This window comes from Ranitomeya variabilis, chromosome 2 (assembly GCF_051348905.1).
Source record: "Ranitomeya variabilis isolate aRanVar5 chromosome 2, aRanVar5.hap1, whole genome shotgun sequence".
Lineage (NCBI taxonomy): Eukaryota > Metazoa > Chordata > Amphibia > Anura > Dendrobatidae > Ranitomeya > Ranitomeya variabilis.
The window spans coordinates 875,000,313-875,025,748 of record NC_135233.1 but is presented as its reverse complement, the minus strand read 5'-3'; the positions used below and the strand labels follow the sequence as shown (position 1 = coordinate 875,025,748).

Here is a 25,436-nt window from a genome sequence, read left to right as displayed (position 1 = left end):
CGCGATGACGCATATAGTGTGCGCACCACCCTCTGCCTGATCAGTCAGTGCAGAGAGACGCCGAGACGGGACGCTGAGGAGCTGCAAGCAAGAGAGGTGAGTATGTGTTTTATTATTTTTATTGCAGCAGCAGCACAGCTTTCTATGGCACAGCTTTCTATGGCACATCTATGGGACAATAATGAACGGTGCAGAGCACTATATGGCACAGCTTTCTATGGTACAGCTATGGGGCAATAATGAATAGTGCAGAGCACTATATGGCACAGCTATGGGGCCATAATGAACGGTATGGAGCATCTATTTTTATTTTTGAAATTCACCGGTAGCTGCTGCATTTTCCACCCTAGGCTTATACTCGAGTCAATAAGTTTTCCCAGTTTTTTGTGGCAAAATTAGGGGGGTCGGCTTATACTCGGGTCGGCTTATACTCGAGTATATACGGTACCTCATATCTAGCTAGAAGGATCCTGGCAAAATTGACTGCGGAGTTCTGGGTCATTTCAAGAAGTTTCCACAGCCCAGTGTCTGAACTGTTGTTGATGTTTGATGTCTGCTACCTCCAAGGACAAGGACCACAATTGCGCAGTCAGGGCATCCACAGTGTCCACACTTTCATCCATGACTGTATATGGTTATGACATGGTGGTATTTTCCCTATTTATGTGGTATTATTGGTATATTGATCTTGGAGCAGTGACCTTTGATCAGTACCAGGATGATATATTTGGATACCGTTTGGTAGTAATATGCTATAAAACAGAATAGACAGCATGTCCAAAAATCACTCATTGATCTAATGCTGCCAGGCAAAAATCTATATAACTGAACATGAGGTTCTTAGTTTAACACTCTGATCAGACTGTATGAAGTCCACTGCCACGTTACGGTGAACCCCACAGTGGGTCCTAATGTTCAATACACTCAAAGGCAATAAATGTTTATAGCAAAACATGAGCAATTGCAATAATTTTCTTTGAGAATACTTAATTTTCTGGAACAATTTCAAGGGTGCCAATTCTTTCGGCCATGATTGTATATGGTCATGATGTGATGGTATGTTTGTTCCATTTATATGGTATTATTGATGGTTATATTTTATATACAGATGCTGTGTGGTGGTGATTAGTGTTGAGCATTCTGATACTGCAAGTATCAGGTATCAGCCGATACTTGCGGTATCAGAATTCCGATACCGAGTTCTGATACTTTTGTTTTATCGGAAATCGGAATCGGATCCATATACATGTAAAAAATAAAGAATTAAAATAAAAAATATGGATATACTCACCTCTCCGGCGGCCCCTGGACCGTACCGCTGTAACCGGCAGCCTCCGTTCCTAAGAATGAGCGCCTGAAGGACCTGCAATGACGTCGCGGTTTGTGATTGGTCGCGTGAGCGGTCACATGAGCGGTCACGCGACCAATCAGAAGCCGCGATGTCATCGAAGGCCCTTCACGCGCTCATTCTTAGGAACGGAGGCTGCCGGTTACATCGGTAAGGTCCAGGGGCCGCCGGAGAGGTGAGTATATCCATATTTTTTATTTTTATTCTTTATTTTTTACATGCAGCTTACATGCATTTTTTACAGCATTTACAGCATTTTTTTACATGCATTTTTTACAGCAGCTTAGTTCCATTTGCATTAAGCAGATATGAAGAGATGATATGGTATAATTGGTATATAGGTTTTAGTAGAGTGGACTTTTTTTCAGTAATGGTATGGGGATAATATCTGATATTTGATAACTTCATGACAAAATTATTTAGAAGTAGGGTTGAGCGAAACAGATCGGCCAATTTCAAAAGTCGGCCGACTTTTGGGAAAGTCGGGTTTCCTGAAACCCGACCCGATCTCACTGTGGGATCGGGTCGGCCGTCGGCGATCTTCGCTGCAAAGTCGGGTTTCATTTTTTATATATATATATATATATATATATATATATATATATATTTACTTCAGCGCGATATATGTGAAAAGCCGGTAATTCAATTGCCGGCTTTTCATTTCTCCTGCCTAAACCCGACATGATATGAGACATGGTTTACATACAGTAAAACATCTCATATCCCCTTTTTTTTTTGCATATTCCACACTGCTAATGTTAGTAGTGTGTATGTGCAAAATTTCGGCGCTGTAGCTTGTAAAATAAAGGGTTAAATCGCAGAAAAAATTGGCGTGGGCTCCCGTGCAATTTTCTCCGCCAGAGTGGTAAAGCCAGTGACTGAGGGCAGATATTAATAGCCAGGAGAGGGTCCATGGTTATTGCCCCCCCCGGCTACAAACATCTGCCCCAGCCACCCCAGAAAAGGCACATCTGTAAGATGCGCCTATTCTGGCACTTGGCCACTCTCTTCCCACTCCCGTGTAGCGGTGGGATATGGGGTAATGAAGGGTTAATGCCACCTTGCTATTGTAAGGTGACATTAAGCCAGATTAATAATGGAGAGGCATCAATTATGACACCTGTCCATTATTAATCCATTTGTATGAAAGGGTTAAAAAAACACACACACATTATTAAAAAGTATTTTAATGAAATAAACACACAGGTTGTTTTAATATTTTATTGCTCTCTCAATCCAGCTGAAGACCCTCGCTTGGCAAAATGATAAACCCACAATATACATACCCTCTGATGAACTGTCACGTCCCACGAGGTAATCCACCTGAAGGGGTTAAAATATTTTACAAGCAGGAGCCCTGCTAGTGCAGCTGTGCTCATGCTTGTAAGCCCCGGAAAATGAAGGAAATGTAGGTCAATGACCTATAGTTACCTTCAGTCGCGGTGATGCGCCCTCTACTGGATGTCCTCGTGAACTGCAGCGTGGGAACTTTTTCCCACGCTCGACGTCATATGAGGACATCCAGCAGGGGGCGCATCACCGTGACTAAAGGTAACTATAGGTCATTGACCTACATTTCCTTCATTCGCCGGGGCTTACAAGCACGAGCACAGCTGCATTAGCAGGGCTCCTGCTTGTAAAATATTTTAACCCCTTCAGATGGATTACCTCGTGGGACGTGACAGTTCATCAGAGGGTATGTATATTGTGGGTTTATTATTTTGCCAAGCAAGGGTCTTCAGCTGGATTGAGAGAGCAATAAAATATTAAAACAACCTGTGTGTTTATTTCATTAAAATACTTTTTAATAATGTGTGTGTGTTTTTTTAACCCTTTCATACAATTGGATTAATAAAGGATAGGTGTCATAATTGACGCCTCTCCGTTATTAATCTGGCTTAATGTCACCTTACAATAGCAAGGTGGCATTAACCCTTCATTACCCCATATCCCACCGCTACACGGGAGTGGGAAGAGAGTGGCCAAGTGCCAGAATAGGCGCATCTTACAGATGTGCCTTTTCTGGGGTGGCTGGGGGCAGATGTTTGTAGCCAGGGGGGGCCAATAACCATGGACCCTCTCCTGGCTATTAATATCTGCCCTCAGTCACTGGCTTTACCACTCTGGCGGAGAAAATTGCACGGGAGCCAACGCCAATTTTTTCCGCAATTTAACCCTTTATTTTACAAGCTACAGCGCCGAAATTTTGCACATACACACTACTAACATTAGTAGTGTGGAATATGCAAAAAAAAGGGGGATATGACATGGTTTACTGTATGTAAACCATGTCTCATATCATGTCGGGTTTAGGCAGGAGAAATGAAAAGCCGGCAATTGAATTACTGGCTTTTCAACATTATCGCGCTGAAGTAAATATTAAAAAAGTATGCTTCCCCATTGACTTGCATTGGGTTTCGGGTTTTGGCCGATCCCGACTTTTCAATAAGATCGGCCGATTTCACTCGACCCGACTTTTGAGAAAGTCCGGTTTCGTGAAACCCGACTCGATCTCAAAAAATTAAAAGTCGCTCAACCCTATTTAGAAGTATTACTTAGAAAATGATCTTATTGCCATGGATTTCTTTCAGATATAATTATGGTACTTGTATTATTTTGTTATGAGAAGCTAACACAGATTCTACCAATGCTACTGGAGCTCACATGTCTAAGCAACAAGCTAGTGTGTGCAAGTGAGGAGGGGGGAACTTTTGTCCAAATGTAGCTCTGGGTCCCATTGGACTCTAGTTGAGCCACTGAGGGTATACAAAGTACTTTTTTTTTTAAGTTTAACTGGGAGAAACTCGGGAGAAAATGTAAATTCCCTCTAAGACATTTTCATTCGAAAATTGTTAGATTCCTGCATTGTGCTGTAGTTTTCTTCTCTGACCCAATTATTTCTGTAAACTGTTCTATTAAAATTCAAATGCTGAAGAAGCGAAGAACTTTCCAGGGAAATCAACATTACACAGAACAGGTGGGTGAATAGTTTCAGCACACGCCAGTCTGACAGAAACACTTCTGTATGAATACAATAGAGTGAAGTGCGAAGCCTATTGGTGATTTAATGGAAAGGATTTAATAAAGGGCGTGTTCTTAATAGTAATGTTAAAAGAATAGGAGCTACTAAAGACATCCACTCTGAGCCCTGAGAGACAGCTGTGCACATACTGAAGCTCCTGGTGTCCTAGTTATGCAGAAGACCCAAGAGATGGATGCCAAGAAGACAGGTACACGTGCCCTGCTGAACCCGGGGGAGGAGAATGAAATGGTAAGGTGACATTCAATATGAAAACATGATCACAGTATCATAATATAACTCTACAATTTACTAATATTACGTACTAGAGTCTTGGGTAAGGTTAAGTAAGATGAATATTGTCATAGTCATGCATTGTAAACAGGTGGGGACTTACCCAGGGGCCCAATAAGTAAGGGGGGCCCATTTCTATTTCCAAAGCAGAAAGCAGCTTCTGTCATAGACACATTATTGGACTGCAAAGGGCCAACATACTGTTCTTGCACAAAGGCGCTCTTCTGTCTGTGTTGGTCCCCGAAAAAAGATACATGATGCCTATAGGTAAAACTATTTGACGCAACTAACCCAGAAATAAGTGAAACACTGACTTTTACAGGGAAAGTTAACAAAGAGATTTGGGCCAATATATCTATAAAATAGTCAGGGGTCGAGTTCTAAATATTAGTTTTTTATAGAGGTGTCAGTGGTCTGTTGAAGACATTTATCTAGTAGAGAATAGTTATATTCTGATATTGTATGTATTATTTATTTTATTTGTTTGCATAGCACCATCATATTCGCTTAACATACATCATTATCACTGTCCCCATTGGGGCTCACAATCAGTATGTCTTTGGAGTGTGTGAGGAAACCCACACAAACATAGGGAGAATATATAAACTTTTTGCAGATATTGTCCTTGGTGGGATTTGAACCCAGGACCCCAGAAGTGAAAAGCAGCAGTGCTAACTAATGTATTATGTACAGTGCTCGATGGAATAGATGTGATTTATGTGCAGTAATATATATATATATATATATATATATATATAAAATGCATTATGTGTAGCTCTGGGTAGTATAGGCATGATATGTGTGGAGCGGCCCCCAGATGCAGGGCAGCGGGGTACTCGGTACCGGGTCTCTCTCGGTTCTGGGGATGTCATGGTGGCCTGACCCGGTCCGTGGCCCTGCTAAGGGGCGCCCAATTAAAGATGTAAGTGCAGGTGTAGGTCGCAGTAAATGACGAGGACACAGGGTTGCAGTCTCTTTACCTCTTTACTGAAGGCTTCAGCATCCACAATCCAGAGCACTGCTAACCGGGCTGGCTGAGACCGGCCGGTCCAAAGGCACATCCAGAGTTCCCTTTGCAGGTGGAATCAGTAGCCTACCTACTAGTGCCTGGGTGTTGTAGTACTTCCCTGCTGAGCACCATGGGATAGTCCTCACAACTGTTGCGTATGTTTCTGTTCTTTCTCTCCGTCCCCCAGATGATATGGATAGGATGCACCCGTATGACGGGGTAGGCCTGGAGCTATTTTATAGGGACCCTAGAGACGCCCCTCTCCCACAATTGCCTCTGTTGTCTTCATGAGGTGATTAAGGTGAGGCAGCCAACCTAAAGTCAACTGCCCTGCCGTTGGTTTGAAGTAATGCGTAGAGCCTAATACTTCCTCGGCGTTCCGGCCACTGGCTATGTGCCTCAGAAGGATGTGAGCGGTCACATGAGCGCTCACGCGACCAATCAGAAGCCGCGACGTCAGCCGTGACGTCATCGTAGGTCTTAAACTGCTCATTCTTAGGAACGGAGGCTGCGGAGGCTGCCGGTTAACAGCGGTTAGAACCAGGGCGCGTCAGAGGGTGAGTATATCCATATTTATTATTTTAATTCTTTATTTTTTACATTAATATGGATCCCAGGGCCTGAAGGAGAGTTTCCTCTCCTTCAGACCCTGGGAACCATCAAGGGATACCTTCCGATACTTGAGTCCCATTGACTTATATTGGTATCGGGTATCGATATCGGCGATATCCGATATTTTTCGGGTATCGGCCGATACTATCCGATACCGATACTTTCAAGTATCGGAAGGTATCGCTCAACACTACTAAAGAGTTATCATCACCATATAAAAATCATGTTACCCAAAGAATTAAGTCGGCTATCTGCATGAGATTGATAACTGACAGATTTATTCTTCAGCTCCACAAAAACCATGAACATTCTGCGTGGATGTATGTGGACGCTGTTTCAAAAAGATTGAAGTAAGAGGCTCCTAGACCTCACCACCTGTCCCCAGAGAACCTTTCCTTTGCTTCTCCTAATGGTTGGTGGGATGGTTACTCTACATGAAATGCAATGACTATTGAAATTTATGAATGTAAAATTAGTTTCCGTTGCATCTGTACAAAATGCAAAAAATTAACTAGGCAAATGTATATGCAATGCAATTAACATTGATTTACAGCAGTTGCATAGCTACTGGGGAGGCAGAGGGGCCATCGCCCCAGGCCCTGTCACGTGGAGGGGCCCACCGGGAATTATGAGGCAGAACACTGCACAGGGGGAGAGCAGGAAAATGCCTTCTCCCCTGCCTGATAGAAATTCTGCAGCTGGTAGCACAGTGGAGTCTCCCCCTGCAGTGTAAAGTGCAGGCTACTGACCTGAGGAGCTTCTTCCCAGTTGCAGTTTGTAGCATGCTGGGATTGCCTCAGGCACGCTGGGTCCTAGTGCCCACCCTGCATTTCTCTCACACACTTTCTAGTCCTACCTCACTGACTGTAAACTTGGTAAGTGTCATGGCATGGGCATGGGCACTGGGGGGTAAATGGGAGATGATGTTGTATTATGAGGTGTGAAGTGGGGGAGAGAGAACAGGGCACTGGGGGGTGAATGTGAGAAGATGGGGTATTGTGTGTGGAGGAAAGGGCATGTGGGGGTGAGTGTGAGAGGATCGGGTATTGTGAGAAGCGACAGGGTACTAGGGGGGATGATTATTATACTGTTTTGTTAGTAGATTCTAAGCACTCTATTACATGTAATAATTTCTGTATGGGGGCTGGAGATGGGGAGGTGGGGGACTTTTGATACTTACCAGCTGGGTCTTTTACAAGTATTAGTATAACAAGCCCCATATAGTAACCATGAGCTGCATGACATTTAAAGGGAATCTGTCACCCCCCAGGATGTGTATGACCTATATTAACATACAGGTAATGTTACCCTAGTCCTACCTGTCTGCCTCGTATTAATGGTCTTGTTGCTGAAAAATGTTTTTATGCTAATGATTTCTTTTACAGGCTCCAGAGCATATGGTGCTGTAAGAAATCCCTTTCTCCTGTCTTTATTACAATACCATCCCCATGTATCTCAGTAATGGGACTGGAATCCTTCACCTGCACTCCTTCAGAAATACATATCTCATTCTCCCTTCTATGGGCACAGCATTCAGTGATCTTCCGCTCCAGTGATCTCTGGTGTGCGTGCCAATAAGGTGCTCTCCTCACTTCCTCCCTACATAGTCCTTGCTATGTATACATGGTTCCTAGCGATGACTGTGCGGGAAGGAAGTGAGGAAAGCACCTTATCGACGAGCACATCGGAGCTCACAGAGACTCACGCGCACAGAAGATCCCTGAATAAAGTGCCCACAGAGGGGAGGAAGAGGTACAGATTGTGGAGACTCGCAGAGCGCAGGTGCAGGATTCTGGCGCCATAGCTGACATACATAGTAGAGGGGTAGTATTGTAATGAAGACAGGAGGCTGGGATTTCTTACAGCACCAAACACCCCGGAGCCTGGAAGAAATCATTAGCATAAGGAAAGAATACAACATTTCTAAGCAACAAGACCATTAATATGATACATACAGGTAGGATTAGTGTAATATTTATATTACCTGTATTCCCATATTAATAGGTCATATATGTCCCGGAATGGGGACAGATTCACTTTAAACCACCACTCCAGCATTTTTTGTAATTTCACCGCTGGGGTGGTGCCTTAAAATCAAGACCTCTACCGACTGTCTGATACTCACCTTCCGACCGTTTCATCTGTTTTTGCCTCTGCTCAGCTCCATCTCCTGCAATTTGTGACCTGTTCACTGCTACAGTGTTTCATGGAGCGGTGCGGAGGTCTCCAGTCAATGTAAGCTTATTAGAGCCTCTTTCTGGCCTCGTTTTCGCCTCTTTCGGGCCTCGTTCTCACCTCTTTCTGCCTTTCATAGACTTACATTCAGCAATTGTGAGGTAGCTTCCAACTTCAGGCCAATCAGAAGCTGCACTCCCAAGGTTTAGCCACGGGACTGGAGCAATGCCAAATAAATGGTGAATACGCCAGAGGATGAGAATATGACTGGGGCAGGGGACATGCGCTTAAAGCTCCACTCTGGCTGTGAGAAAAAAAAACCCTGCTAGAGTGGGGCGTTAATGATAAGCAATTTATTATTATAAATTTAATACAGGAAGGATTAGTGGGAAGTGACCATAATAGGTACTGAAAGGAGTTTGCTGCCAACGGCCGGGGCCACTATCCAATACTTTTTTCCATGAATTGCTTGTTTAGCAAGTTATTGATGAAGACTTTCTATCCTCCATTGCTGAGAAGTAAACCAGCCTATACGGTAATAGACAGAGCACACTGTCTTTTTTACCATCTACTTTTCTATTTTCAGGACGTTTTATTTTTAATACTAAATGCTCTTACTCCCTTGTACTACCTTTTATTTATTATAAGTTATAACTATTCAAGTTTATTTTTGTAAGAATAGGGGCAGCCAGGTTAGTTCTCTAATGTTTCAACCTTTTTCTATTGCTTGAAAGTGTGGGTCTTCAGGTACTCTCTACTATCAATACATAATACTATCCTTTATTGGTACCTGTTCTAAGCATTAACACCCATTAAACTCCACTAGTGTCAACAGGCATATAGATGGTAGTACTTGAACCATTCTAAAACCTCTACCATTGTAGAACCCTAATCCCTCCTCTTAGTACACATTGTTAACAGGTCATCATTTATTAATCCTACATTGTGTTTATCAGCGCGAATAAACATTTTCAACATTTGCTCCCTCTTTGACAATACTGTGGTAATTGTCTTATTCGCTGCAGAAAAATCTCAAGCACTTTTATTTCTAAATGTAATAAAGGTTTGGAATAAATGTCTGCAGTCACTTTATGTGACTGCAGACTGCCAAATCATGGCAGGGAACGCCTGCTGCATGAGCCCCAATATCACTGGTGTTATCAGGTGGTCATGGACCCCACGTTTGCTATGTTCATGTGTCGACTAGAAAGGTTTGGCTTCTCTCAATAGAAGAGAATTGAGAGAAGCCGAAAGAGTCATCACATGACCACCTGCTTGAATCTGTGATACTGGGGCCATTGTTACTGTACATTGGGAAATCAGGGGACATTATTAAATGTTAAGTGGGCACTTAGGAAGCATTAGGCCTCTTTCACACTTCCATCTTTTCAGATCTGTTGCAATGCGTCGTTTTTGTGAAAAAAAACGGATCCTGTTAATGTGCCCGCAGGATCCGTTTTTTTCCCATAGACTTGTATTAGCGACGGATCGGGACGGATGGCCACACGTCGTGTCCATTGTGCAACGGATCTGTCGTGTTGTGGTGGACCGTCCGGAAAAAACGTTCAATGTAACGTTTTTGTCGGCGTCGGAAAAAATGTGTCGCGATGGATGCTTCGGCATACGTCGTTGACTAGAATGGAAGCCTAAGGATGCAGGATCCATCGTGACACATCGTATGACAGAATCCAGCCCTGGAATCCGTTTTTTTACACTGAGCATGCTCAGAATCAGGAATTTGTAGCCATTTGGCCAGACAGGCCCCAAATCTATATAAACCTGGCCTGGGGCGTCACCCCCAAAAGTGCCAGCAAGACTCCTGCCAGCCTGAAGACAGCCAGCCAGTCAAAATATTGTTTTCCCTATTTTCCAGTAGCCAATCACATTTGGGAGACTCCCATTTTTAGGCATGGAAACGGATCCTTCAAAAAAACGAATGGTAAAAACGGATGCAACGGATCCAGTTTTTTGACTGAACCGTCTAGCGGATCCGTCTATATACTGGATGCGTTGCATCCGTTTTTCACTATTTTTGACGCATCCGTCAATACGTCGCGCCGACGCATTGTGACGGATTCAAAAAAACGGAAGTGTGAAAGTAGCCTTATTGCTATAGGGGCACTCAGAGTATTGTAAAGTTGCATATGGGGTATTATTACTTTTTAGGAACAAAATGTGGAGGGCACTAGCACAGGACATTAATATATTTTAGGGTGGAATTTTACTATCTAGAGAGCACAAACGTGGCATTATTACTATGCAAGGGGCACAGTGGTGGCATTACTATGTGGGACAGTAAGATGAGCCATTATTGTACCACACAGGATGCGCAGTAATAGGGACACATGGCAGCAGCGGTTCAGCATCGGGGTATTAGCAGAATGAGTAGTTTGCACAGGTTGGGCATAGATATAGACAGTGCTGGATATGTGAGAAGCCATATGTGTTGTTGTTGTAATCTCGGCATCCGAGTTCTGGCTGGAAGAATTTGTCATGTTGGTCTTGGCCTGATGGAAAAGTGAACGACTCTATATGAAGGAACATCAGCTGTAAGTCACCATCTATAACTGTACTATGCTCTCTTATATAGTCTGCAGGATTGGTAACTTCAACTGTATTGTCTCCACATAGTAATATCAGTGTTCGATTTTGTATGTAGATTTATTTCAATCACAGCGCGTCATCTATTGATGTTCCCCTATACTCACAATTAGGGCTCATTTCCACATGCGAGGCACACGTCCGTATCTCGCATGTGGAAACCAAGCTGTGGAGCCGGCACTCCAGAGCGGAGCGTGCAGCCGCATAGGAACACATGGAGCTGCACAGCTCCGCTCCAAAGTGCCGGCACCAGAGCTTGGTTTCCACATGCGAGATACGGAAGTGTGCCTCGCATGTGGAAATGAGCCCTTAGAGTGCACCACGTAGCTGTAATCAGGATTACCTTTTTAGGGCCCCACTCTGATTTTTTGCTCTCCCCCCCCCCCCAAGCTGAAACCCTAACTACTTTTTTTATGCCCAGTTTTGTTGCAAAACCTGAAGTTCACTAGTCCCAGCAAAGTGAATGAGGTTCATGCACACGTTGCTTCTTTTTTACTTGGATATTTGCAGCACATTTTAATCTGCAGCTTGTCAAATCTTTCTGAATTTTCGCTGCAGATTTCTCCCATACTAATAAGGCTACTTTCCCATGATCAGGAGTTAACAACGCTTTGGATTCAGAGTATTCCAAACCGCTGCGTTCTAATCATGCAGGTAAATCCACAGGCGTTCACTGAAGCATTTGGATTTACCGAATCCAGTACATTGTATTGAGGAAATATCTGTTGTGGAAACCAGTGCCTCCGTAGCAGAAATTCACATGCTGCGGCTCGTAAACCTACTTCGCGGGTGAGTTTATGCAGCATCAAATAGAAGCACAGTGGGCATGGGATTTCTAAAAATGTGCTGTGTCCAAAACATTGCTATTCCTGATCTTCGGCACATACCTTTCTTAGCACCAAAAACGCATGTAATAAAAGAGACAAAAATACAGTTGCAGAAGTGGTAGAAGTTTCTGCAGGAAATAATTGACATGAGCACATACCCTTAAAGGGAACCTGTCACCTGAATTTGGCGGCACCTTTTTTCGGTATGATGGGCGGTGTTTTCGGATGTTTTATTCTCCCCTTCCTTTCCCGCTGACTGCATGCTGGCCACAATATTGGCTTGAAGTTGATTCACTGTCCTCCACAGGACACGCCTGCACAAGGCAATCTAGCCTTGCACACGCGCAGTATGATTTGCCCAACTGCGGGCAAAGCCGAAAAGCATTAGTGCGCATGCGCCGGCGCACTATGTCCCGGAACACAGCAAAATGAATGTGTTTTGTACACTCCTTCTTTAGACTAAGTGCTAAGGGCTAAAGAAACACTATTTTGAGAGATCCAAAGAATCTTACAATTTTTTAATAGGTTTGTTTTGTTACTTAAAGTTTTCTTGAAAAAGAAAGAATCAGTGCTTACCACTGTAATTGACCGAGGCTATTGCTGAGCTCAACAGCTATCCGCTGTAATCAGTTGTAAAACCTAACAGCAAGTGTTTGATTCATCTACAGTGGCTTTAATATGCATTAAAACATCTGTCGTTAAGGAGTTTTATTCCCTTAAATAAATCGGGAATAAGGGAATAGCGTTGTGATGACTTCAGGGTATGATGGCCTGTGAGATCCAGCTATAATACTGTAGTGTATGAGATCAAAAATCAAAGTAAAAAAATATACATGTCCCACAGTGGGCTAAGTGAAAAAAGAAGCTAAATAAAATCTGAAAATAAGTAAAAAAAAACACAAAAAAGTCCACACAAATCACAAAAATCCGTTTTGCCACTCAAAAGGTAACGTTTGTGATAAAATAAAAATAAAGAAAAAAGTGCGCATAATTGGTATCACCGCATCCAGAACAACCTGCTCAATAAAACTGGAGCGTTATTTTGCTTATTTATAAAAAAAGCAAACAAACATGTTGCTTCTGAGGCTGGGGTCACACTTGGCGTAAGACAATACGCCACGTATTATACGTCCGTACTACGGAGAAATGTTCCCAAAATATTGATCCGTAGTCAGGGTGTTTCAGTGTATTTTGCGCATGGCATCCTCCGTATGTAATCCGTATGGCATCCGTACTGCGAGATTTTCGCGCAGGCTTGCAAAACCGACATCTAATGGATTTATGTGCTCAAATGTTAGGGAAAACATATATACAGTATATATATATATATATATATATATATATATATATATATATATATATATGTCATTGAGACACATATATATATATTCTGTATTTAGATTTCATTCAGCGCGATAGCTGTGAAAAGCCGGTAATTCAATTGCCGGCTTTTCATTTCTCCTGCACAAACCCGACAGGATATGAGACATGGTTTACATACAGTAAACCATCTCATATCCCCTTTTTTGCATATTCCACACTACTAATGTTAGTAGTGTGTATGTGCAAAATTTCAGCGCTGTAGCTGCTGAAATAAAGGGTTAAATGGCGGAAAAAATTGGCGTGGGATCCCGCGCAATTTTCTCCGCCAGAGTGGTAAAGTCAGTGACTGAGGGCAGATATTAATAGCCAGGAGAGGGTCCATGGTTATTGGCCCCCCCGTGGCTACAAACATCTGCCCCCAGCCACCCCAGAAAAGGCACATCTGGAAGATGCGCCTCTTCTGGCACTTGGCCTCTCTCTTCCCACTCCCTGTAGCGGTGGGATATGGGGTAATGAAGGGTTAATGCCACCTTGCTATTGTAAGGTGACATTAAGCCAGATTAATAATGGAGAGGCGTCAATTATGACACCTATCCATTATTAATCCAATTGTTTGAAAGGGTTAAAAAACACACACACACATGATTAAAAAGGATTTTAATGAAATAAACACCGGTTGTTGTAATAATTTATTGTTCTCTCAATCCATTTCCAGGCCCTCGCTTTGCAAAATAATAAACGCACAAGATACATACCTTCTGATGTCAGATCACGTCCAACGAGGTAATCCATCTGAAGGGGTTAACTAATATTACTCCGCCAATGGCGTAGCATCAATTCCTCTAAGAGGAATAGGATTTTCTAAAGGCTCCAGAACAAATAATAACGGTGAGGTAAGAAGAAAAGACAAACATAAGTATGAACTAGATTTAGCAAAGAGAGGCCCACTAATTAATAGCAGAAAATATGAAGAGGACTTATGCGGTCAGCAAAAACCCTACAAAAATATCCACGCTGAATATCCAAGAACCCCCGCACCGACTAACGGTGTGGGGGGAGAATATCAGCCCCCTAGAGCTTCCAGCAAAAATCAGGAATCACATTATTAACAAGCTGGAACAAAAATAGAAGCAATGCGAATAAACAAAAATAAGAAAGCAGGACTTAGCTTATCTTGCAAAACACAGGAGACCAGGAGTCAGGAGCAAACAGACATAGACTGACTACATCGATTCCAGGCACTAGACTGAGATTCCAGGAAGTCTAAATAGGAACACCCAAGGCCTAACGAACCAGGTGGGTACCAACCTGGAGAGAGATGATCCAAGTGTAATACCGCTAGTGACCACAAGAGGGAGCCAAGAAATATAGTTCACAACAGGTGTCATAATTGACGCCTCTCCATTATTAATCTGGCTTAATGTCACCTTACAATAGCAAGGTGGCATTAACCCTTCATTACCCCATATCCCACCGCTACAGGGAGTGGGAAGAGAGTGGCCAAGTGCCAGAATAGGCGCATCTTCCAGATGTGCCTTTTCTGGGGTGGCTGGGGGCAGATGTTTTTAGCCACGGGGGGGCCAATAACCATGGACCCTCTCCTGGCTATTAATATCTGCCCTCAGTCACTGGCTTTACCATTCTGGCGGAGAAAATTGCTCGGGAGCCCACGCCAATTTTTTCCGCCATTTAACCCTTTATTTCAGCAGCTACAGCGCTGAAATTTTGCACATACACACTACTAACATTAGTAGTGTGGAATATGCAAAAAAAAGGGGATATGAGATGGTTTACTGTATGTAAACCATGTCTCATATCCTGTCGGGTTTGTGCAGGAGAAATGAAAAGCCGGCAATTGAATTACCGACTTTTCACTGACACCGCTGCGTATTTCTCGCAAGTCACACTGCTGGTCCGTGTGGAATACGTATTTTTCTCGCTCCCATAGACTTTCATTGGCGATTTTTTTGCGCAATACGCTGACAAACGCAGCATGCTGCGATTTTGTACGGCCGTAGAAAGCCGTATAATACTGAACCGTAATATACGGCTAATAGGAGCAGCCGCATTGAGAATAATTGTGCCGTATGTTATGCGAGTTTTATGGACGTAGTTTCTGCGCTCTTACGTCCGTAAAACTCGCATGTGTGACCCCGGCCTGAATCATACTGACTCACAAAAAAGTTTATAAAAAGTGATTATCTAGTTATTTGCAAAAAATATGGTATAAAAGAAAAAGCCAAACTGTTCCACAAAAAAACAAGCCCTAATGTGGCTTATTCGGCAAAAAAAAAAAAAAAAAAGTTACTGCTCTCAGAATATGACAATGAAAATTCATTTTTGTAAAATATTGTTTGTATTGTGTAAAAAGCATAGAAAACTATATAAATCTGATATTGCTTTAATATTACTAACTCAATGAAAAATTCAGTCTAATCATTTGTGACGCACGGTGAATGGCATAAAAAGATGAAAAACAAAAACTGAATTGCTGGTTTTTGCTTATTCTGTGTCTGAAAAATCCCAATAACAGCAATCAAAAACTGTGTATACCCCAAAATGGTACCAAAATATCTGCAACTCGTTCTGCGAAAAATAAGCCCTCATACAGCTCTGTTCGCCAATAAATAAATAAGTTTACAGCTCACAGAATATGGCGACAAACAGACTACTTTTTTAGCATTTTTACTGTGTGATAGCAGCAAAACCTAAAGAGAACCTGATGTAAATTCAGTATTATTGTAATCACACTGAGCCGAAGAATAAATCTACCTTATCCCTAAGGCTGGTTTCACACTTGCGTTTTTGGACGCTGCGTTTTAGCGCTAAAAAACGCATGCGTTTTTTTTCCTATACTTAACATTAAAAACGCATGCGTTTTTTCGCATGCGTTTTGACGTGTTTTCGGCAACACATGCGTTTTTGGACGCGTGCGTTCATTTGCAGAAATTCAACCTGTAGTAAATTTCTAGCGGCGTTTTTTTGCTGCAAAAAAACGCATGCGTTTATTTGCGGCAAAAAAATGCATTGCTGTCTATGTAAAAGCATGTGTTTTTAAGCACATGCGTTTACTTGGATTAAAAACGCATGCGTTTTTATAGAAAAAAAACAGAAATCACACTGAAAAGCCACCCACCACCATCAAGGTGATAAAGGGATCCAAACCCTAACCCTAACTCTACCCCTAACCGTTTAATGAACATTTTCTGACAGTCATAGTGCCACGTATTTAAGTGCCACGTATTTCAGTTGCACGTATTTAAGTGCCACGTATCAGGTATTTAAGTGCCACGTATTTCAGTTGCACGTATTTAAGTGCCACGTATCACGTATTTAAGTGCCACGTATTTCAGTGCCACGTACTTAAGTGCCACGTATCACGTATTTAAGTGCCACGCATTTCAGTGCCATGCATTTAAGTGCCACGTATTTAAGTGCCACGTATCACGTATTTCAGTGCCACATATCACGTATTTCAGTGCCACGTATTTTAGTGCCACATATTTAAGTACCACGTATTTCTGTTGCACGTATTTCAGTGCCACGTATTTCAGTGCCACGTATTTCAGTCACGTTTAGGGTTAGGGTTAGGGGTAGGGGTAGGGTTAGGGTTAGGGTTTTCTTGTTTTTTCTTGTGTTTTCTTGTGTTTTCTTGTGCTTTCTTGTGTTTTTCTATAAAAAACGCATGCGTTTTACCGCATTTACATGCGTTTTTTCACACATGCGGTTTTTTTTTAAACGCATGCAGATAAAAATGCAAGTGTGAAACCAGCCTTAGGCTGCCGTCACACTAGCAGTATTTGGTCAGTATTTTACATCAGTATTTGTAAGTCAAAACCAGGAGTGGGTGATAAATGCAGAAGTTGTGCATATGTTTCTATTATACTTTTCCTCTATTTGTTCCATTCCTGGTTTTGGCTTACAAATACTGATGTAAAATACTAACCAAATACTGCTAGTGTGACGGCAGCATTATACTGCACAGTGAAGAATACAAAAATAAAATTAAGAACTATTTTTCTACTGCTATTTGTTCATTCTACCTCCCAAAAATCTGAGTAAGATTTAGCGCACATTTATCCTGCGCTCTCCTCTGAGCGCTTACGTCGAGGTTTCTGTGCAGATTCCCCAAAACCATGAAGTAGACAAAACCCCCGACGGAACTACTCACTTATGAGGCAAATGGAGAGACTTTTGACTGGTCTGTGTTCAAGCAGTGAAATATATCGTGAAACAGCTGTGTTGGTGCACAAGATAGGTTACCCAAACCAGTAAGCATATAGTAAATAATTTGGCACTCAACTTATTTGTGGCTGTTGTTTTGAAAAGAGTTTTTTATTGCAGTCCAAAATAAACATTTCGGTCAAAATGAGACCTTCTTCAGTAAACTGCGTTTAGATATTTTGTAAAAAGAACAATAGTAACATACATAACCATGTGTACAACAGAAGGTACACCAACAAAAACACAAAATATAAAGTAAATCTCATATCAAAAAGGTGAGTTGTGGGAAAGGTGAGGGTAGGGGAAAATAAGGAGAGGAGAGAAGGAGTATATTACATACCCGACTGCTCTTGTGGTAAGTATAGTATGTGTCACTGTACATCAATATAGGTCCATATGTGTGGGGTCTAGCCCTGGAAGACCTATCGGGAGCGTAATTTCCCAAGAGACATAAGAATTAATTTTGGATGGAGGTACTCAAAACAAGTGATGTAAAAAGTGTACTGATGATAATGGTATACTAACCAGGTGTAGCAATGCGTCTAATGTGTCATAAAGGCCTGAGGCTTCAGACTAAGGGAAAGACCTAAAATCATATATAATTCGTATAAATGCAATGTAACAACAACAATATTGCAAGACCCAGAATTATATATATAATATGCAGCTCACCCAGTTAGTAGAGTATAGTAGGATGCATCACTTAGATTAACCCCTTCATGACCCAGCCTATTTTGGCCTTAATGACCTTGCCGTTTTTTGCAATTCTGACCAGTGTCCCTTTATGATGTAATAACTCAGGAACGCTTCAACGGATCCTAGCGATTCTGAGATTCTTTTTTCGTGACATATTGTGCTTCATGTTAGTGGTAAATTTAGGTCCATAATTTCTGAGTTTATTTGTGAAAAAAAACGGAAATTTGGCGAAAATTTTGAAAATTTCGCAATTTTCACATTTTGAATTTTTATTCTGTTAAACCAGAGAGTTATGTGACACAAAATAGTTAATAAATAATGTTTCCCAAATGTCTACTTTACATCAGCACAATTTTGGAATCAAATTTTTTTTTGCTAGGAAGTTATAAGGGTTAAAATTTGACCAGTGTTTTCTCATTTTTACAACAAAATTTACAAAACCATTTTTTTTAGGGACCACCTCACATTTGAAGTCATTTTGAGGGTTCTATATGGCTGAAAATACCCAAAAGTGACACCATTCTAAAAACTGCACCCCTCAAGGTGCTCAAAACCACATTCAAGAAGTTTATTAATCCTTCAGGTGTTTCACAGCAGCAGAAGCAATATGGAAGTAAAAAATTAACATTTAACTTTTTAGTCACAAAAATTATCTTTTAGCAACAATTTTTTTATTTTTACAAGGGTAAAAGGAGAAACTGGACCACGAACGTTGTTGTCCAATTTGTCCTGAGTACGCTGATACCTGATATGTGGGGGTAAACCACTGTTTGGGCGCACGGCAGGGCTCGGAAGGGAAGGAGCGCCATTTGACTTTTTGAATGAAAAATTGGCTCCAATCTTTAGCGGACACCATGTCGCGTTTGGAGAGCCCCCGTGTGCCTAAACATTGGAGCTCCCCCACAATTGACCCCATTTTGGAAACTAGACCCCCCAAGGAACATATATAGAAGCATAGTGAGCACTTTAAACCCCCAGGTGCTTCACAAATTGATCCGTAAAAATGAAAAAGTACTTTTTTTTCACAAAAAAATTATTTTAGCCTCAATTTTTTCATTTTTACATGGGCAACAGGATAAAATGGATCCTAAAATTTGTTGGGCAATTTCTCCTGAGTACACCGATACCTCACATGTGAGGGTAAACTACTGTTTGGGCACATGGTAAGGCTCGGAAGGGAAGGAGCGCCATTTGACTTTTTTTAATGAAAAATTATCTCCATCGTTAGCGGACACCATGTCGCGTTTGGAAAGCCCCTGTGTGCCTAAACATTGGACCTCCTCCACAAGTGACCCCATTTTGGAAACTAGACCCCCCAAGGAACTTATATAGAAGCATAGTGAGCACTTTAAACCCTCAGGTGCTTCACAAATTGATCCGCAAAAATGAAAAAGTACTTTTTTTTCACACAAAATTTCTTTTAGCCTCAATTCTTTCATTTTCACATGGGCAACAGGATAAAATGGATCCTAAAATTTGTTGGGCAATTTCTCCTGAGTATGCCAATGCCTCATATGTGGGGGTAAACCACTGTTTAGGTGCACGGCAAGGCTCGGAAGGGAAGGAGCGCCATTTGACTTTTTGAATGGAAAATTAGCTCCAATCGTTAGCGGACACCATGTCGTGTTTGGAGAGCCACTGTGTGCCTAAAGATTGGAGCTCCCCCACAAGTGACCCCATTTTGGAAACTAGACCTCCCAAGGAACTAATCTAGATGTGTGGTGAGCATTTTGAACCCCCAAGTGCTTCACAGAAGTTTATACCGCAGAGCCGTGAAAATAAAAAATAATTTTTCTTTCCTCAAAAATGATTTTTAGCCCAGAATTTTTTATTTTCCCAAGGGTAACAGGAGAAATTGGACCCCAAATTTTGTTGTCCAGTTTGTCCTGAGTACGATGATACCCCATATGTGGGGGTAAACCACTGTTTGGGTGCACGGCAGGGCTCAAAAGGGAAGGCACGCCATTTGGCTTTTTGAATGGAAGATTAGCTCCAATCATTAGCGGACACCATGTCGCGTTTGGAGAGCCCCTGTGTGCCTAAACATTGGAGCTCCCCCACAAGTCACCCCATTTTGGAAACTAGACCGCCCAAGGAACTAATCTAGATGTGTGGTGAGCATTTTGAACCCCCAAGTGCTTCACAGAAGTTTATACCGCAGAGCCGTGAAAATAAAAAATAATTTTTCTTTCCTCAAAAATGATTTTTAGCCCAGAATTTTTTATTTTCCCAAGGGTAACAGGAGAAATTGGACCCCAAATTTTGTTGTCCAGTTTGTCCTGAGTACGATGATACCCCATATGTGGGGGTAAACCACTGTTTGGGTGCACGGCAGGGCTCAAAATGGAAGGCACGCCATTTGGCTTTTTGAATGGAAGATTAGCTCCAATCATTAGCGGACACCATGTAGCGTTTGGAGAGCCCCTGTGTGCCTAAACATTGGAGCTCCTCCACAAGTCACCCCATTTTGGAAACTAGACCTCCCAAGGAACTAATCTAGATGTGTGGTGAGCACTTTGAACCCCCAAGTGCTTCACAGAAGTTTGTAACGCAGAGCCATGAAAATAAAAAATAATTTTTCTTTTCTCAAAAATGATTTTTTAGCCCACAATTTTTTATTTTCCCAAGGGTAACAGGAGAAATTGGACCCCAAAAGTTGTTGTCCAGTTTCTCCTGAGTACGTTGATACCCCACATGTGGGGGTAAACCACTGTTTGGGCACAAGTCGGGGCTTGGAAGGTTGGTAGTGACGTTTTGAAATGCAGGCTTTGATGGAGTGGTCTGCGTGCGTCACATTCCATTTGCAGAGCCCCCGATGTGCCTAAACAGTAGAAACCCCCCACAAGTGACCCCATTTTGGAAACTAGACCCCCCAAGGAACTTATCTAGATGTATAGTGAGCACTTTGAACCCCCAAGTGCTTCACAGAAGTTTATAACGCAGAGCCGTGAAAATAAAAAATCATTTTTCATTCCTCTAAAATTATGTTTTAGCAAGCAATGTTTTATTTTCGCAAGGGTAAAAGGAGAAATTGGACCCCAATCATTGTTTCCCAGTTTGTCCTGAGTATGCTGGTACCCCATATGTGGGGGTAAACCACTGTTTGGGCACACGTCGGGGCTCGGAAGGGAGGGAGCACCATTTGACTTTTTGAACGCAAGATTGGCTGGAATCAATGGTGGCGCCACGTTGCGTTTGGAGACCCCTGATGTGCCTAAACAGTGGAAACCCCTCAATTCTAACTCCAACACTAATCCCAACACACCCCTAACCCTAATCCCAACCCTAACCCCAACACACCCCTAACCCTAATCCCAACTCTAGCCATAACCCTAATCACAACCCAACCCCAACACACCCCTAACCACAACCCTAACCCTAATCCCAACCCTAACCCTAATCCCAACCCTAACCCCAACCCCAACCACAACTTTAACCCCAACACACCCCTAACCCTAACCATAACCCTAACCACAAGCCTATTCTTAATCCTATTTCCCTAGCCCTAGCCTAGCCCTAATTCCAACCCTAACTCTAATTCCAAGCCTAACCCTAAGGCTATGTGCCCACGTTGCGGATTCGTGTGAGATTTTTCCGCACCATTTTTGAAAAATCCGCAGGTAAAATGCACTGCGTTTTACCTGCGGATTTACCGCGGATTTCCAGTGTTTTTTATGCGGATTTCACCTGCGGATTCCTATTGAGGAACAGCTGTAAAACGCTGCGAAATCCGCACAAAGAATTGACATGCTGCGGGAAATACAGCGCAGCGTTTCCGCGCGGTATTTTCCGCACCATGGGCACAGCGGATTTGGTTTTCCATAGGTTTACATGGTACTGTAAACCTGATGGAACACTGCTACGAATCCGCAGCGGCCAATCCGCTGCGGATCCGCAGCCAAATCCGCACTGTGTGCACATAGCCTAATTCTAACACTAACCCTAGTTCTAACCCTAACCCTACCCCTAAACCTAACCCTACCCCTACCCCTACCCCTAACCCAAACCCTACCCCTAACCCTAACCCTACCCCTACCCCTAACCCTAACCCTAGTTCTAACCCTAGTGGAAAAAAAAAATATTTTCTTTATTTTATTATTGTCCCTACCTATGGGGGTGATAAAGGAAGGGGGGTCATTTACTATTTTTTTATTTTGATCACTGTGATAAGTTTATCACAGTGCTCAAAATGTACTTGTAACGAATCTGCCGGCCGGCAGATTCGGCGGGCGCACTGCGCATGCGCCCGCCATTTTGGAAGATGGCGGCGCCCAGGGAGAAGACGGACCGACTTCGGGAGGCTCGGTAAGTATGAGGGGGTGGTGGGGGCGTGGATCGTAGCACGGGGGGTGGATCGGAGTACGGGGGGGTGGACAGGAGCACAGGGGAGCGGACAGGGGGACGGAGGGGGGTACCGGACAGAACGGAGGACTGGGGAGGAGATCGGGGGCGGTGGGGGGGGGGCAGAACATGATTTCCAGCCATGGCATATGCTATTGCAGCATCGGCCATGGCTGGATTGCAATATTTCACCATTTTCATAGGTGAAATATTGCAAATTGCTCTGATTGGCTGTTGCACTTTCAACAGCCAATCAGAGCGATTGTAGCCACGTGGGGGCAAAGCCACCCCCCCGGGCTGAAGTACAACTCCCCCTCTCCCTGCAGATCGGGTGAAATAGGAGTTAAACATTTCACCCGATCTGCAGGGACGCAATCATTCCATGACGCCACGTGTCGTCAAAGGTCGGGAAGGGGTTAAGGAGATCGTACTTGGCAAATTGGCGTGCCTGTAATATACATGTAAGATAAGAGTGCGGTCTCTAAGATACATGCAAAATGAAGGTAATGCTTACCCAGATGTGTCTGTAATGTAGCGCCTCTAACGCGGTGTCCGCCGCTGGTTAGATAATGTGAGGGCATACTGAATGTGACTAAGTAGGCTGGGGGCGGGACCAACGATGATGCCGAAACCGGAAGTGCGTCATCAACTGTGACGCAAACATCCAGTAACACTGGGTATGCTCCGTGGTCATGGTAACCGTTGGTAGTAATCTAAATGGTGGTCACATGACCGCAGTATCAAGGAAACTAGCGTGGAGACGCTTATAATTAGAAACTAAAGGAGAATGTGTCACAGATGTGCGATCAAAAGGCGAGTAATGTGACTTGAAATAGTCACATGATCGCCGGTGACTGGAGACACAGCCTGGGATATTAAAAGCCGAATAGAAAAAAGAAAATGGGGCAGAAGGGAATGTAGATACACAGTGCCTAGATGTACTAGAGGGATAGTGGTTGTAATAGGAAAAAAATTGAAGCCATGAAGACTAAGGAGCAGTCGGGTGAAGAATGGAGGAGGGGAGAGTCCAAGGGTAGGGAGGGACCAGGAGGTGACTTGCAGGAAGTGATCAATATAGGCTACTCTGTAGAAAAAGACAAATATATTAGTAACATCATAAGGGCAATGTATTATAATAACACAATACGTACAAATATGTAAGTCTGAGAGGTAGAATAATCTGCACTAAACAGTATATCATAAGTTTACATATGTGACCTGTAACAGATTTAATCTTCATAGGAGTTAGTACGTATGTAGCAAAATGCAACATCAGGTGAAGGCCAGTGGATCATATTCTATATTAAGGCCCTATGGTGCAAGGGTCTGAAGTTCATGGATCCAAAAGGCTTCCCTTTTTTCAGGAGGTGGATCGTGTTACCTCCCATCTGGGTGTTGGAATATGCTCTAAGACCTGAAATTTGAGCTGTGATATGTTATGTCCTTTGGAAATGAAGTGCAATGGGAGTGGCAGCAACATGTTTCTGCAACAAATAGTAGACTTGTGTTTGGAGATGCGGTCTTTAATAGACTGGGTAGTTTCCCCAATATAAAGAAGACCGCAGGGACACTTGATAGAATATACTACAAACGAAGTGTCACAAGTCGAAAAACATTTAATCTTATATCTTTTGCCAGAATGTGGATGGCCAAAGAAATCACTCCTAATCACGCTGTTACACTGATTGCAGTGCAGGCAAAGGAAAGTTCCATTCTTGGGTTTATTAAGAAATGTTGGGTAGTGTCATGTTTGGTGCCCCCAAAGTCGGCCCTGACTAAAGAGTCTCGAACATTAGCAGGAAGTTTGTAACATGGTAAAAAATGTTCCTGAAATTCGGGAATGCCCGGGTGAGTTGTGCATAATATATTCCAATGTCGTCTGATAGTATGGTGTAGGATATGTATGTATGGATGGTATACGTGGACAAATGGAATTCTCTTATTTGCTGATGGACGAGGTGTAGCTGGAGGATTGATACCATCAGTCAGTAAATTAGGGGGGTAGCCACGTTCCCTAAATTTGTTGTACATTTCGTCCGTTCTGGTTCTCAAGAGATTAGGTTCCATCACTATTCTTTGTACTCTTTTAAACTGGGACCGGGGAATGGATTTCTTAGTAGCAATGGGGTGAAGACTCTGAAAGTGTAAAAGGCTATTTTTGTCAGTAAGCTTAGTGTATTAGTCCATTTTAAGGGCTCCCAATTCATCCTTCATGACTAGAGTGTCTAAAAAATTGACTTGTGTGCTGCTCGTGATCGTAAATGTTAGACCAGGCCATGCTGTGTTTAGGCTGTGGAAGAATAGATCCAATGTTTGTGGTGTGCCTGTCCATTTGCAGAATACATACGTTTGACGATGTAACGTTTACAGACGGGACAATGGGCCTGGAAGAATGGATCTGGATATACTACTTCTTCCTCAAAAAGGGGCATGTAGATATTTGCATAAGTCGGGGCTACATTTGAGCCCATCGCGGTGCCTTTGGTCTGCAGGAAAAAGTGGTCCTCCAACATAAAGAAGTTCTTTGTAAGTACCAGTGTCAACAAGTCAAGACAAAGATCTATGATGTCAGGATTAAGTTGTGAGGTGGTACGTAAATGTTTCACACTAGAGACACCCTGGGAGTGTGGGATTGAGGTGTAGATATCTTTGACGTCAAGGGAGACTAGTATTGAGTCTCCTGGGAGAGAAGTGAGTTTCTGTAGTTCATGTAAAAAGTCGCCTGTATCAAGTGAGAACGATGGTAATTTACGTATGATAGGAGTAAGGATTTTCTCCAGAAAAATTGCAAGTGGTGAAAGAATTGACTCCATGGAGGCCACAATGGGTCGACCCGGGGGATGTTCAAGGTTTTTATGAATCTTGGGTAGTATGTAGAATACCGGTGTGATGGGGTGGGTTTTAGTCAGAGAGTCACGTGTCTTTTCATCAATCACACCTCTATCGACATAGGGGATCAGGGAGTCC

At 42.8% G+C, this 25,436-nt stretch overlaps 1 protein-coding gene across 1 annotated transcript in view; it reads left to right on the top strand.

Annotated features, from left to right (window-relative positions):
- Positions 1–4,502: 4,502 nt before the first annotated feature.
- LOC143808069 (putative cation-transporting ATPase 13A4) overlaps positions 4,503–25,436 on the top strand; it is a 361,151-nt gene continuing 340,217 nt past the window's right edge. Inside the window, exon 1 of the mRNA XM_077290326.1 lies at positions 4,503–4,619. Within this exon, the coding sequence (XP_077146441.1) occupies positions 4,542–4,619 (78 nt within the window). The 5' untranslated portion in view covers positions 4,503–4,541. The remainder of the gene's footprint in view (positions 4,620–25,436) is intronic.